The 17,170-nt window shown below is 35.8% G+C and overlaps 1 protein-coding gene across 1 annotated transcript in view; it reads left to right on the top strand.

The window, feature by feature from the left end:
• The first annotated feature begins 650 nt into the window (after positions 1-650).
• Positions 651-17,170, top strand: part of LOC123252658 (olfactory receptor 8K3-like) — a 23,315-nt gene continuing 6,795 nt past the window's right edge. Inside the window, 1 exon segment of the mRNA XM_044681924.1 lies at positions 651-1,593. Coding sequence (XP_044537859.1) covers positions 651-1,593 — 943 coding nt within the window.

Consider the following 17,170-nt stretch of genomic DNA (forward strand, 5'->3'; position numbering starts at 1 on the left):
ACTTCAGTGGCTTAGGACATTCCTAAAAAACAAACACACACACACACACAAAACCCTTTCTCAGTAAGATCTATCACTTTCTTACCTAGTGAATAACAATGATCCAATAACCAGTAGGTAACAGGACTAGCAAAGCGTAACTTGGAAATGTGTTGAATATAATTCTATAACTCATGACTTAGTTTTAAAACAAACTTGATATCTGCTTCATCATAATTCCTCCATAAGCTGTTCATATATATTCTATGCTCCTTCAGGTTTTCATCAGACTCCTTCTACTCAGTAAGTAATTAAATAATTTTCAAATACATTCATAATAAAATCCCATCCATTCTTTTGAGGGTAGTTCCATAATTTCCTTTTTATTTCATAAAATAAAACCAATTTCCCATTCTTGGTGATAAAAGACTGTTGATATGTTACTAATATGATATGATGTGATGAGTGATATGATATAATGTGATATGATTCCAAATTGAGTACATTGTAATTGGGAGGAAAGTTCCCATTCATCTTATCTTAGACATTTTTACCCACTATCTGCCTAATTGTTTATACAAAAAATACCTACAGAAGTAAATACTCCTTTTATTTTCATATAAATTTTAATTCATTTAATTACTTCCTTTATTTTTAGATTTATTCTTTGAATGAAAGAAATGTTCAAGTTGAATGAAACCACTGAGAGCCAAGTGACTGAATTCATTCTCATGGGTATCACAAATCGACCTGAGCTGAAGGAACCCCTCTTTGTTCTGTTTTTCCTCAACTACACAGCCATAGTTCTGGGGAATCTGGGTCTGATCATCATAACTACCATTGATTCTCACCTCCAAACTCCAATGTACTTTTTTCTCAGGCATCTGGCATTTGTTGATTTAGGATATTCCACAGCTATTGGTCCAAAAATGCTGGTTAGTTTCATAGAGGAGAAAAACATCATTTCCTATCATGAATGTGCAATACAATTAGTTTTTGTTGCAACATTTATCAACAGTGAATTTTTTATCTTGTCAGCCATGGCCTATGACCGTTATGTGGCTATCTGTAAGCCGCTCCTCTACATAGCCATCATGTCAGACAGAGTATGTTGGATCTTGGTGGCTGTCTCATATCTCTATAGTATCATGGCATCTCTACTGTTCACAATAAAGATCTTTGAATCATCTTTCTGCAAATCAAACTTATTAAGGCATTTCTATTGTGACAGTCTCCCTCTTTTGTCCATTATGTGCTCAGATACAAGTGAGATAGAACTAATCATTATGACATTTGGTATATTGAATTTGATTCCTTCTCTCTTAATTATCCTTTTCTCGTACATGCTTATTCTTGTGGCCATCTTAAGGATGAACTCTTCTGAGGGCAGGAATAAAGTCTTTTCTACCTGTGGCTCTCATATCACAGTTGTGGTTGTATTCTATGGAACACTTATCTTCATGTTCCTACAGCCACAATCTAACCGTTCCTTTGACACAAACCAGGTGGTCTCTGTATTTTATACCCTGGTCATCCCCATGCTCAACCCAATGATCTATAGCTTGAGGAACAAAGATGTGAAAAGTGCCTTGAAAAGACTCTTTATCAAATGATGTAAGTATTCTATTTAATTCATATTGGTAGAATATGATTTCATTATGTTATTGGAAATAATTATATTTCTTTTAGCTTTCTTTATCAACTTCTCCCTGAATCTGTTTTCTTCTTTAGAGAAAAAAATATGTCCACTAATAGGCAATCTGAGAAAAACTTTTTTTGGTTTGAGAGATTTTTTTATTTGCCAACCTCCAGTTAATGCAGGTTTATTGGATTGTTATTTGAAAGAACATATTTCAGAATATCTCTATAACATATCTAAATCTCATTATATACTACAAAGTATAAATCATAACTTTGGTTGAAATGTTTTTAGGTGAGAAAATCAAATAACATGCATTTAGGAAATTCTGGTGCCAAGTACAGTGTTAAGCATTTGGTATCCACAGATAAATTTTAAAAAGTAAGTATTTCTTACCATTAAGAGACTTCCATTTCATGAAAGGAAACAAAATGAATGTGAGGGTCAAACTAACTTCCACAACAAATAATCTCCATGTGGTTATCTCCTACTATTAAGAAGTTTATCCTTTTTGTAGTCACAATTGGCCATTTATGACTTCTCAACATTGCTTTTGATATTGTCTGTAAAGCAGAACAAGCTGATTCCCTATTCTTTATGATAATTAATCTTAATTTTTCAAGAAAATTTTGAGTGTTTCTTTTATTTTAACTCTAATATCTTTTATTCTTGTGCTTGAAGAAACAGAACAATGGGTTATACTAAAAATCTTGGGGTTTACTGAAGATTCTAATGCTTAAAACCAATACAACTTCTGGGACCTTCTATACATATATAAAACTTGGGTTCAAATAGCAAGTCCTGGAGGTAGCTAGGTGTCTCAGTGGATTGAGAACCAGGCCTAAAGATGGCAGGTCCTGGTTTCAAATCTTGTCTCAGACACTTCCCAGCTGTGTGACTCTGGGAAAATCACTTTACCCCTATTTCCAAGTCTTAACTGCTCTTCTGCCTTGGAACAAATACTTAGTATTGATTTTAATATGGAAAGTATGGGTTATAAAAAAAAAAACCCACATACACTGTAGCCGATATTTTACCTGTGATGGGTGATATTCAGGACAATAATGTTAATCTCATTGGCTTAAATGTATATATAAAATATGGGAGTTTGATGACAAAAATTTTATGCACCATTCCATAAAAAAAATTATTATGCCATGAAACCAATCTTGTTGCTTAACAGCATAGAGTTACCAATGTATCCTCACATGTCACAAGTTTTTGTCTTTTTGATAATATTGTTGCTTCATTTTGTTTTCTCTGGAGGTTATTAATGTCCATCTTGAACATTATCATCCTTAATTGAATGTTATGTTCCAAATGTAGTCTGTTCTTTTGAATTGAAAGGATTTTCTCACTCTATGCTAGGATGACTTGTCTATCTTAATAGAGATCATTTAGCATAGTTCATTTATATATATGTATATTTTGCTCTAGAAATATTCAATTTAGAATTCACTAAAAATTCCAGATTTTCTTCTCCAAAATGCCTAAAAATACATGTTTCTTACTATTGATATGTGAATCTTTCTTTTGAAACCAAATCAAATATAAGACTTTACATTTGTTCCATTTCAATTCTTTTCTTTTTATCTCATTTTAATTTATATTTGGGGACTGCTAAGAGATAAGTTTAGGTTTGTATTGGGAAAGATATCTAAAGGCAGGAGACCTCCAGAGGTTTTACTGGCTAATTAAGCAATAAATAGTGTTTGGTTGCTCTAACTAATTGTTTGGAATTTTCTGTAGCTGCTTTATGAACCCCTTAATCCCCCCAAGAAAAGAGAGGGATTTCAACTTATTCAACATGAGACCCTCCTCCATAGTTTTCTTCAATGAAAAGGACTTGGCAGAGAGTTTTTAATCAGGTGCTCTGGGGAAGAAACTAGAAATATTTGTTTGAATGAATGAAATCATGAGGTCAGAAAGCACAATGGGATTTTCTAGTGATGCATGAAATGTGTTTAAAATAAAGTTCTTACAATTGTCTTTTTCTAAGAAGGGTTGTTTATTTCTTTATTCAGAATTAGTACTATACACAGATCTTGTCATATAAGATTTTCCTTTGTCTCATAGGGAGATAGAATTAGGACAATAAAATTATTTCAGAAATCATTTACTAGAAGATTACAAAACATAGGCTCTATAATTGTTATTGATTCTCCATCTTCTTTTTATTCCAATTTAAAGAAATTTCTTTGCTAAACTCTAAAATTGTTCTATTGTTTGTTAATCTCCTCCACTATTTGTACTTGTATGGGTAGCTTGGGAATAGAGATGGTAGAAATTAATGCTTCCCCCCCACCCAGTTGTCAAAAACAATGCAATTAGAGGGGGAAAAGAAAGAGTATATGAATGATTCATCATTTTTTCTAGAGGGTTAAAATTATCAAGGAAAATGGGAGAGATTAGGTTTAGATCAACATATCACACCCTACACCAAGATAAATTCAGAATGCGTGAAAGACTTAAATATAAAGAAGGAAACTGTAAGTAAATTAATTGAAAACAGAATAGTATACTTGTCAGATCTCTGGGAAAGGAAAGATTTTTAAAAGCAAGCAAGAGTTAGAAAATATTACAAAATGTAAAATAAATAATTTTGATTATATTAAATTAAAAAGGTTTTGCACAAACAAAAACAATGCAACCAAAATCAGAAGGGAAACAACAAACTGGGAAAAATATTTATAACAAAAAATTCTGACAAAGGTCTAATTACTCAAATATATAAGGAACTAAATCAATTGTATAAAAAAACAAGCATGAATAGACAATTTTCAGATAAAGAAATCAAAGCTATCTATAAGCACATGAGAAAGTGTTCTAAATCTCAAATAATTAGAGAAATACAGATCAAAAAAGGCTGAGGTTTCACCTCACACCTAGCAGATTGGCTAAAATGATAGCAGGGGAGAGTAATGAATGTTGGAGGGGATGTGGCAAAATTGGGACATTAATGCACTGCTGGTGTACTTCTGAACTGATCCAACCATTCTGGATGGCAATTTGGAATTATGCCCAAAGAGCAATAAAAGAATGCCTGCACTTTGATCCAGCCATACCATTGCTGGGTTCGTAACCCAAAGAGATCATACATAAACAGACTTGTACAAAAATATTTATAGCTGCCCTCTTTGTGGTGGCAAAAAAATGGAAAGAGACAGTATGCTCTTCAATTGGGGAATGGTGATGGAACACTATTGTGCTCAAAGGAATAATAAATTGGAGAAATTCCATGTGAACTGGAAAGACCTCCATGAATTGATGCAGAGTGAAATGAGCAGAGCCAGAAGAACATTGTACATAGAGACTGATACACTGTGGTAAAATTGAATGTAATGGACTTCTGTACTAGGAGCAATGCAATGACCCAGGACAATTCTGAGGGATTTATGGAAAGAACAATACCCACATTCAGAGGAAGAATTGCAGGAGATGAAACATAGAAGAAAAACAACTGCTTGAACACTTGGGTTGATGAGGACATAATTGGGGATGTAGACCTGAAAGGACCACACCAATGCAACTATCAATAATATGTAAATAAGTCTTGATTGATGACACATGTTAAAACCAGTGGAAATGTGAGTTACCTATGCGGGGCGTGGGGGAAGAGGGGGAGCATGAGGGGATGAAGGGGAAAGTAGTCATGTAACCATGAAAAAATTTTCTAAGAATAAAATTAATAAATGGGAAAATATCAAGGAAACTCACTATTGGTTAAAGAATATAATTTCTATTTTTCTATTTAAAATTATAGGTGAAAACAGTATTCCCCAAAAGTAACCCATCCCCATCTCCTTCCAAGCCCTGTGAGTTATAATAGCTCCAGAGAATACTCATTCCCAATGGTATCCTAACAGTATTAATATCAGCTTAGGGGATATTTTTATTTGTTTTACTTTATCTTCATCCTTGAATGTTTTCTCTTCAATATATTATTTTATAATAGAGAGAATTATAACAAAATGTTTTCATTATACCCATTAATCCATTTAAGCTTCATAGCAACAACTTTTTCTTGAAGTTTATTTAATATTTTTCCTATTAATTTTGGAGGCTCCTAGCAATTTATTTTTTTCTTCTTCTTTGAGGCTGTGAATATAAGAGTTTTAGCTTTGTTGTTCTCTTCTGATTTATATTTTCATCTTCCTTTCAAAATAGTAACTTTTTATGTTCAGGTTCCTTTTTTTTTTTTTTTTTTTTTTTTTTTTTTTTTTTTTTTTTTTTTTTTGGTATGTGCTCATTTTTTTCCCATTTATTTCTTGACTTTTAGAGATAAGCTACCATAATAGTGGGACAATTGTTCCAAATTTCAGGATTTTTGTTTAACTATTTTCAGAACAATTTCTAGGGGGTTTGGAATTTTTCAGTTTTTCCAAAGTACAATTTAAGGAGAGGTGAATTTACTACTCTTCTGGCCTGTATTCTGCTCTATGAGTAGCCACAGTCACTCTTTTCCTCCCTAAAACTGTGACCAGGGTCCTCAGCCCATTGCTGCCACTAATTCTGGTATTCTAGTACTCTTTCTAACCCTGAGACTGTAGTCCAAGAGTGTAACACAGATTCACTTATGGGAAAAATAGCAGAGTGTTGTACCCAGTGCAAGCAAAGTCACTCCTTTAATCTCATTATTACCAGTTGTCTGACACCCTTACCATCTGTTGTCAGAGAGTTCCAAGAGCCACTGCTGCCACTTCAGTTTTCCCTAAGGCCTGATTTGTCATGCTGATGTAGGACTAAGAGTCTAACTTTCTGAGGCATGTCTTAATACTTTTGTCTAACTTGGGTTTTGCCTGTGGTAGATTGTGCTCCACTCTCATCCTAGTGAGACATACCTTTTCTACCAACATTATTATTTGTCTTGTGTGGGAAAATTTTATCATTTCATTCTTTTATGGGTTCTGCAACTCTAGAGTTTGTTTACAGGTGTTTTTAAAAGTTATTTGGAAGGTAATTGAGAGAGCTCAGGAAGGATCCTGGCCTTTGTCCATCACCTCATCTACAAAAAACTTCAGCATTAGCTAAACTAGGTATTTAACCCAATTTTATAGAGGAAGAAATTGAGTCTCAAAAATAATAAAGCAATCAGGAAGGAAGTTCTCTGACTTTCCTGGCAGAGACAGCAGGTAGCATAGATACTCCTGATCAAACAACACAGAATGAAAAAGGCAGACCCTGGTGGTAGGACCAGAAACCTCATCCAACCTGCTGAACCCTGGAGCTAGCATCCCATAGGATACTACTAAAGTTCTCAGAGGAGAGCCCTGGGATCACCTTTGTTGGTGGTGGCCTCAGTTATTGAGAACCCAGCTTACTCACAGCTGGGTATTGAAGGAGTTGACATTACAGAGTCTGCAGACACTAGGACCTAAAAGCAACCTTCAGTTTTGCCAGTAATTAGGAAAGGAATATAGGTACCCACAGAGAGTAGACTAGATACCTGCTCTATCCTGGATCAGGATAGGAGGAGTGAGGAATGAGCACACATTTGAGAGTGTGGCTGCTGAAGGACTGAGGCCCCACTGACTATAGTCATCTCCAGGAGAGTTTAGTCCTGCCTTACTGACAGGGAGGAATGTAGGCAGTTTATTGATATTTGCAAAACTGACTGGGGGTTTTGGTGGGAGCACCTGACATAAATCATGGGTTGGGGCTTGAGTATGGGATGAAAGATTATACCTGACCCTGAATAATATAAATTGGAAAAAATAAGTAGATCCCTGGAAATAAGAAACACAAAAAATTCTTAAACTGGCAACACCATCACACAGCACCCTAGGAAACCTAGGAGTCAAGTATAAAGCTAATAATTAAGTTTATTGGCCTGGCCACTAACATTTTTATAAAAAGAAGCCAACAAAGGAGAAAGAGCCCAATTATTTATAGCTGTTATGGGGACAGAGAAGACATGGATTGAAACCAAAAGGACAGTGAATCAAAAACACTTACTTCTAAAACAACAGTTAAAACAATAAAGGTTATCAAGCTCAAAAAGAGCTTTTGGAAGAGTTTTTAAGATTCAAAAACCAAATGAGAGAGTTTGAGGAAAATTAGAAAAAAAAGAGCAATACAAAAAAATCAAGAAAATTATGAAAGATCATTAAAATGGAAATGAGATCCAGAACTCACTGAAGAAAATAATTCATTAAGAAGTAGAATTGGAGAAGGGGAAGCCAACAAATTTTTAAGAAAATTAGAAATAATGAAACAAAATCAAAACATTTAGATAATAGATGAAAATATAAAACATTTTGTCACAATAAACAACTGGCCTAGAAAATAAATCCAAGAAGCAATAATATAGCAATATTAAGATACTTAGAAAGTTATGATAAAAAAAGAGTGTGAGCACCATTCTCAAAGAAATCATCAAGCAAAAGTTTCCAGAAATCCTACAACCAGTGGGTGAAATAGAAATTGATGTAATTTACTCAACACCACCTCCAAAGATCCAAAGATGAAAATGCATAGGAACTTCATTGCTATGTTCTATAGCTCCCAAGTGAAGGAGAAATTACTAGAAGCAACTAGAAAAAATAATTTAAATACCATGGAGATACAGTGAGAATAACACAAGACTTAGCAGCCTCAAAATTAAAGGAATTAGGGTCATGGAACATAATATTTCAAATGGCAAAAAAACTAGACTTATAACCAAGAATAACATGCTTAGGAAAACCAAGTTTAATTATATAAAGTAAAAAATGGATATTTAATGAATCAGAAAAGTTCAATGTATTCTTGAAGAAAAACCCAGAATTCAGGAGAAAATTTTATCTATATATATATCTATATACAAATGTAATTATGAAAGAAAAATTATAAGCAATAAAAAAGGCTAAAGTAATCCATTCTTTTATGGGAAAATATCATCTATAATGGTTAAGAATGAAATCATTACCTAGGTGCTATGAAAGAATATATTTAGGTAGACTGAGGCTGAATTGAATATAATAGAATGAGCTAAGATAATAATAGAGTAGAACAGGAAAAGGTGTAATGGAACAATGATCTCATTTAAAAGAAAAATGAGTGGAAGAACTACCACAAAGAAGGGGAGGAGTGGGTAGAGGGCTACTAGTACTGAAACTTGTTATGTGGAGATGTAGAGCATGGAATCCCTGCAAAGAGGCAGGGACAGCCTCACCCAGAATTCCAGGGGACCCCCTTGGAGAACTTTGGGTGAGGGGGCAGTTGAGAAGGGTTTGAGAGAGTTAATTTGTGGAGGTTGAAGTGAGCAGACACTCTGCTTACTTCTCCATACTTGGGGGTCACTTGAGAGGCCATTGTGGCATAGCCAGTGTGGTTACTACATAAGGATTAGCCTGTATAATAGGGTTACTCTATATCAATGATTAGAAAGTAAAGATATTCATTAATAGCAAGAGTGCCAGTCTTAGTTAAGTGCCTTCATCCCCTCCTGTGAGGAGGGGGAAGGGCAGCATCAACCTAACAGTTCAGGGTCACCTTTCATTATTCTAAACCCTCATTAACCTTTCTAGTTTTCCTTGTTATTTCCTAATATAACCTTTACCTTCAAGTCTGTGCCTGGACAATTATTTGGGGGTTACTCACAACTCAGTCTGGACATCTAGTTTGAATCCTCTCTGCTGCCAGTTTAAGAAGATGTTCTCTGTCCTCAACAGTTAGATAGCTAGCTTCTACATACTCATCTAACTGACCTGTGAGGAATATAAATTAAAGAAAAGGAACATCATTGGGGTTTCAGCCATAACAGAAACTTACCAGAAGAATTTCAGTCTTGCTTTCATTACCAACCAAAACCAGCAACTGTTTGGGGGGGAGGGGTTTGAGAGCCAGGAGTGTTTAGGCCCCTCCTTTCCTCACTGAAGCCTGTCAATCTCTGGCTCTTGACTTGAAGCTCTATTTGGCCCTGACACATTTATCTGCTTCTCCAAATTATCTGTTATTATCATCATAACAAACCTTACTCTCATCAGATTTGAGTTAAAGAGAAAACAGAATAAGAAACTAAAATGGTAAAAGTCTTAACATACAGATAAAAACAAGTAAAGCTTAAGACAAACTTTTGATATGCCTTGTCTATTCTGCATAGAACAAGTGAGTTTGAATACCAGGTCCTCTATTTGAAGTCTGATACTTTTGGTGATGTTATTCTTTGTTGTCCTTTCTTTACTCTTATGCTTTCAGGAAATAGTATTAAAATCAATTCCAGTTTAAATTCTATGATCCTGACACATTGTGCTAAAACCAAACTTTCTTCAAACAGTCCTCATGTGGTACTTGCTTAAGTCTCTTCCCTATTCAAGTCAAATTCCTTTGTGAACTCTGGAATCTAAGGATGTCTTTCCAGGAATGAGTCATTCAGAATTGAACAAAATCCTCCAGTTAATTTCATCCAGGATAGGATGAAATCAGACTGTGAGTTCCTATGCCTAGATAGCAAGAATCTCTTAAAGAAAGTCATATCCAGGGGACTTCCGGTTAAGATGGCGGCAGAGTAAGGAGCAGTTGCTCGATCTCTCCTGACCAAAGCATACAGGACTCCTCAAGGGGAAATAAAAACGAGTCCAGATGAACGAAGGAACCCCACAACAGGGCGCAGCATTGAAGGTACGCAGAATCAGGGCATTTCCACACTATAAAGGGGTGAAACAGGTCTCACTAAAACGAGAGAGGAAGAAGCCCCTCCCCCGCCCCCCACACCACACACCTCACACAACGCCAACGCACAAGAGTGAAAACAGGACTGGGGCTTGTACCTGGGCTTGTACATTAATGCATTGCTGGTGGAGTTGTGAACTGATCCAACCATTCTGGCTGGCAATTTGGAACTATGCTCAAAGGGCTATAAAAGAATGCCTGCCCTTTGATCCAGCCATACCATTGCTGGGTTTGTACCCCAAAGAGATCGTAGATAAACAGACTTGTACAAAAATATTTATAGCTGTGCTTTTTGTGGTGGCAACAAACTGGAAAAGGAGGGGATGTCCTTCAATTGGGGAATGGCTGAACAAACTGTGGTATATGTGGGTGATGGAATACTATTGTGCTAAAAGGAATAATAAACTGGAGGAATTCCATGCAAATTGGAGACACCTCCAGGAAGTGATGCAGAGCGAAAGGAGCAGAGCCAGAAGAACATTGTACACAGAGACTGATATACTATGGTAAAATCGAATGTAATGGACTTCTGTACCAGCAGCAATGCAATGACACAAGACAGCTCTGAGGGATTTATGGTAAAGATGCTACCCACATTCAGAGGAAGATCTGCAGGAGAGGAAACATAGAAGATTAACAATTGCTTGAATGCATGGGCTGAGGCAGACATGATTGGGGATGTGGATTCGAAACTACCACACCAATGCATCTAACAACACTTTGGAAATAGGCCCTGAACAAAGACACATGTTACAACCAGTGGAAATGTGCGTTGGCCATGGGTGGGGGAAGAGTGGGGGGTGAAGGGGAAAGTAGGGGCATAAAGTATGTAAACAGGTTAAAAATGAATATTAATAAATGTTTAATAATAAAAAAGTCATATCCACTTTCTTAGATAATGTTTAATAACCTAGACTAATATTAAAGTTAGAATCCACTAAAAATTTATAAAATCCATTTCAAGTCTTCCTCAGAGGAATGCATAAACAACTGTGTATTTCTTTTGGCCACTTGTGAAGGTTTTGTTGTTACTTGTTGGTTTATTTTTTTATCTAATATCAAATATGACTTTATATTTATTTCCACTGAACTTTTATATACTGATGACCTCTTCTAAATACATAGGAATTTTGACAATTTCAGGAGAGAATTTTTTTTTTGGTGTGCATGGGTGAAATGAACATTACTGGAGCTTTTACTGGATAATTAGGCAGGAAAATGCCAGGGGTGATAGATCTCATTGCCTCAAATTTTTACTTGCTTCTTCCAATCTATACCCCAGGAAGAATTTTTTTCCTGAATTAGTCATCATCACAGCTTTACTACAATTTTATTTCATGAGAAAGGATTTGGGGATGAGTATTCATCAGGTGTTTATAAAGTTGGAAGAACTACATTACCCAAACACCCTTTCACCATACCCATAATTACTTAAGCTTTGCATATTGTATGAGAGTTTTCAAAGTCTGTATCTAACTTGATTTTGCATGGTCATACCCATCTTCTTGGCACTGAAATGGTGTAGTGAGCTGTGCTTGGGAGGTAGCAGCTTGTGGCCACATGGGGTGAGTAGGTATTTTTCCCCGTGTTTCCCTAGCTTTATAATTTTATATTAATAAATCCTTATGAATATCATACTTTGGAGGCACTGAATATTGATTTTAGAATTTACATGTTCTTACTAGATTAACTGGAGATAATTGCCTGAATAGGGAATTGTGAAGTCATGAGGATGGAAGTCATAAAAGAATTACCTAGTGTGTAATTTAAATCTGTTACCCTAAAAACTATGATCCACAGCAAAACTACTATTCCCCAAACCCCACTCACTTCCTGTTGTTAAGTATTGACATAGACAGGGCATAAATTGGGTAAAGTTCCATGTCTAGCATGCTTCTCCTTCCTGTTGGAGGCTTTGGTGGATTGGGGAATTTCTGAGCAGGTAGAAAACAGTCACATGCCTCTATTTTGTCAGATAATAAGGTTTAAAATACAATACTTCAAGTACTGAACATTAATTTAAATTTTACACTAGTGACTGAGTGACCTTAAAAATTTTACACTAGTGACTAAGTGACCTTAAAAAGGTGCTGAATATTATCTTTTTATAAGAACTGTTTTGTTTTATCAGAAGAACTGGATTTGATTCTTAAAATACATTTCCCCATACGCTGATTGGAAAATAATTAAATTTCCTTAAGAACATCAATGATTCTCCACCTTTATTTTTTCTGTTAAAAAAATAAACAAAAATCAAACTAACAATTCTATTTCCAACTGTAACCCAATCTCTTCTGCCTTCAAGTCCTTATAGTGAAAACTACTTCAGAGAATTTCTTCTACCAATGGTATCCTTACAATAGTGAAGTTTTCCTAGGGGAGACATTATTTTGATTTCCTTTATCTGTATTATGTAATAACTATCTTTAGAATTATTTTCAAGTAGTGAGAATAATATCAATTTAATTTCACTACATTTTAAGAATGCATTAATCATTTCAGGGAGAAAATATATATATATATATATATATATATTAGAGCTGACATTCATAGATAAAGTTCATAATCATTGCTTCTTTGAGGCTTCAGAACAATAGTTAGATAAAAAAGATGATACGAACTCCATTTTACAGAAAAAGAAATTGAGATTCAATGATATTAAGGAAGATGCTGAGGTCATCTAGCCTATACTGTATTTTGTTGGTGGTGCAGTTGACCCTCTCTATATCATGATCCACTTGTCATGGCTTCACTGTATGGTGGGGTTTTAAAAAATATATATCTAATTCTGTATCACAGTTACACTTATGGCACACTATTGGCTGATGGAATAAAAGGCAACTAACTACAGGGCTGTGTTCTATAACCTGGGAGCTGATTGATTCAGTAATTATAGATTAATAAGAGTGTGGAAAAGGTTTAGAGGAGAGTATGAAGGGTTTGTAAAGCCTCAAAAAAAATTCATAAAATAAATATAATGCTACAACTTCATGGATTTTCACCCATTGCAGGGGGTCTCTGGAAGATAACTCCCACAATAAATGAAGAAACACTCTAAATAGAAATGCCGTTAATATATAAGGGTTTGTTTTGAATACTGAAAGCCTGTTGAAATTTTTCATTGTTTCTGTTAGTTGTTTCTTTGATTCTCTGTGGTTCTAAAGGTATATTGTTATATTCTTTGCAAAGAGTGAGAATTTTATTTCTTCACTGCCAATTATAATTCCTTCAATTTCTTTTTCTCTTGTTGTTATAGCTTGTTTTATCTAATATAATATTAAATAGTAGTGGTGATAATAAGCATTCTTGCTTCACCCCTAATCTTACCAGGAAAGATTCTAGTTTATTTTCCTTATAGATAATTTTTGCTGATGATATTAGACAGATTCTTTTTATCACTTAAAGGATAGTTCCATTCATTTAATAATTTCTAATGTTTTTATAAGAAATGGGTATTATATTTTGTCAAAAATTATTTTTGAGGTATTTTGGTTCTGGGTTAAGATGGCAGCAGAGTAAAAAGCAGCTCTTAACCTCTCCTGACCGAAACACACAAAACTCCTCAAGGGGACATAAAAACAAGTCCAGACGAACAGAGGAACCCCACAACAGGGAGCAGCGTGGAAGGTACGTGGAATCGGGACATTTCCATGCTATAAAGGGGTGAAACAGCTCTCACTAAATTGCGGGCTGAGCAACCACCCCACCCCCACCCCCTCCACACACAACACCTATAGCTCCGAAGCCAGCTAAAAAGAAATAGAGCAAATTTGGGGCACCCATCGAGTCATTGGCAGCTCCAGAACCTGTTCCTGAGAGCAGCAAGATTTGGGACCCCCAAAAAGTCAAAGACCGCACGTGAACTCTGAGTGCGGGAGCAGAGCGCAGGTGCGGGCGGAGGCGTGGGTGGAGGCAGACACAGCCACTAGCTAAAGCTCTGAAACCCTGAGTGGGGAACCAGCGTAGATGGGTATAAGACTGTGGAAGCAGCGCCCTGAGACTTGTAAAGGAACCTCCGGCAGAGGATCAAGCAAGGGGGTCCACCAGGGGGCTTGACCTTGGAAAAAACTAGAACTCAGACCTCAGGAGCCAAAGACCACAGACAGACCCCGAGCGCGAGGATAAAGCTGAGAAGCTGCTGGGCTAATGATGGCTACCCAGACTCAGGAAGTTCAGAAGAGAAAGATAAACAACAAGAAAAAAAAGTCTTTAACACTCGACAACTTTTACACAGAGAAAATCCAGACAACCAAGCAAACAGAGGAGGAGAACAAACAAGCATCCAGACCCTCCTCAAATAAGGAAAACGGGTCACAAGCTATGGAAGAGTTAAAAACTGAGATTCTGAGGAAGATAGAAGAGATCTGGCAAGAAAATAACAGTTTAAAAGGTAGAATCTTGCAATTGGAAAGTGAGGCTCAGAAATCAAATGAACTGATGAGCAAAGTGAACCAGATTAAAAAAGAAAAACAAAAGATCATAGCTGAAAATGAAAAGTTTAGAGCCAAAAACCAGTCCCTAAAGGCTAGAATTGAGCAATTAGAAGCTAATGATCTCTCAAGACAATGAGAACAAATAAAACAAAGTCAAAAGACTGAAAAAATAGAAGGAAATATGAAATATCTCAATGAGAGAGTGACAGACCAAGAAAACCGGTCTAGAAGAGACAATTTGAGAATAATTGGTCTTCCAGAAAAACCAGAAATTAATAGAAACCTGGACTCCCAACTAAAAGAAATTATTCAGCAAAATTGCCCTGAAGTCCTACAACAATAGGGCAATATAGACATTGAAAGGATTCATAGAACACCTACTACATTTGATCCAGAGAAGAAAACAGCCAGAAATGTAATTGCCAAATTCAAGAGCTTTCAAGCCAAAGAAAAAATCTTACAAGAAGCCAGAAAGAGACAATTCAAATATCAAGGAACACCAATCAGGATCACACAGGATCTGGCAGCCTCCACGCTAAAAGACCGCAAAGCTTGGAATACGATATTCAGAAAGGCAAGAGAGCTGGGCCTGCAACCACGGATCAACTACCCATCAAAACTGTCTATATATTTCCAGGGGAAAGTATGGGCATTCAACAAAATTGAAGAATTCCAAGTATTTGCACAGAAAAGACCAGGGCTAAATGGAAAGTTTGATATCCAACCACAAAAATCGAGAGAAACATGAAAAGGTAAATAAGATACAGAGGGGAAAGAAAGAAAACTTATAATTTTTAAATTTGCCTTTTTAAGGGCCTCAGTAAGATCTAATTATCTGTATTCCTATGTAGAGAAATGTTATGTATAATTCTCTGTAGTGAACTCTATTCACTATTATAGTATCCACTATTATAGTAATGAGAAGAATAATTCACAGGGTGAGGGTGGAACACTAAATAATCTAAGATGACATGGGAGATGGGAAAGAGGGGGTGAATAGCGGGGGACACCAAGAGAAACTTGAGTGAATAAGAAAAATAGGATATTCTATTACACACAAAGAAGGTATGGGAAGGAGAGGGGACAAATGCTATTATAAGAAGGAGAGGAAGAGAGCATTAAGAGGTAATAATCAAACCTTACTCTCACTGTAATCAACCTGGAGAGGGAAGAGTAGCTATACTATCCATTGGGACATAAAACTCTTATCTAACCCTTCTGAGAAAGTCAGAAGGGATAAATCAAGGGAAACAGGGGAGTGAGGAGGTCAAAAAAAGGGAGGGGAGAAGAAGGGGGAGGGAATTCATAAGGCCTTTAAAAATAAAAAGTGGGGGGGGAGAATTAATGGAGGGGGTACAAAGGGAAGTTAGTCAAGGGAGGGGATAAGGGATAGGGTCTTAATAGCAAACCACTGGTTTTAAAGGAAATAGTTTAAGGAGAAGGGGTAGGAGTAGGGGAGGAAATGAAAATGTCAGCAAATGCACAACTGATGATTATAACTCTGAATGCGAATGGGATGAACTCGCCCATAAAACGGAAGCAAATAGCAGAGTGGATTAGAAATCAAAATCCTACCATATGTTGTCTACAAGAAACACATATGAGACGGGTGGACATACACAAGTTTAAGGTTCAGGGCTTGAGCAAAATCTTTTGGGCATCAAATGAGAAAAAGAAGGCAGGAGTGGCTATTAAGATTTCTGACAAAGCCAAAGTAAAAATAGATATGATTAAAAAAGACAGGGAAGGTCATTACATCCTGATTAAAGGCAGTATAAACAATGAGGAAATAACACTACTCAGTATATATGCACCAAGTGGCATAGCATCCAAATTCATAAAGGAGAAACTGGCAGAGCTCAAGAAGGAAATAGATAGTAAAACCATACTAGTGGGAGATCTAAATAGCCCTCTTTCAGATCTAGATAAATCAAACCGAAAAATAAATAAGAAAGAGGTAAGAGAGATGAATGAAGTCCTAGAAAAATTAGATTTAATTGATATGTGGAGAAAAATAAATAGGGGCAAAAAGGAATACACCTTCTTTTCAGCTGCACATGGCACATTCACAAAGATTGACCATGTTATAGGGCATAGAACCATTGCAAACAAATGCAAAAGAGCAGAAATAATAAATATAACTTTCTCAGATCATAATGCAATAAAAATAATAATTAGTAAGGGCACCTGGACAGGAAAATCAAAAACCAATTGGAAATTAAATAATATGATTCTCCAAAATCAATTTGTCAAAGAAGGAATCATAGAAACAATCAATAATTTCATTGAAGAAAATGACAATGATGAGAAATCCTACCAAACTCTGTGGGATGCGGCCAAGACAGTACTCAGGGGGTAATTTATATCCTTGAGTGCATATATTAACAAATTAAGGAGCACAGAGATTAATGAATTGGGCATGCAACTCAAAAAATTAGAAAGCGAGCAAATTAAAAATCCCCAGATG

This window comes from Gracilinanus agilis, chromosome 6, assembly GCF_016433145.1.
Source record: "Gracilinanus agilis isolate LMUSP501 chromosome 6, AgileGrace, whole genome shotgun sequence".
In the NCBI taxonomy this organism is placed as follows: Eukaryota; Metazoa; Chordata; class Mammalia; order Didelphimorphia; family Didelphidae; genus Gracilinanus; species Gracilinanus agilis.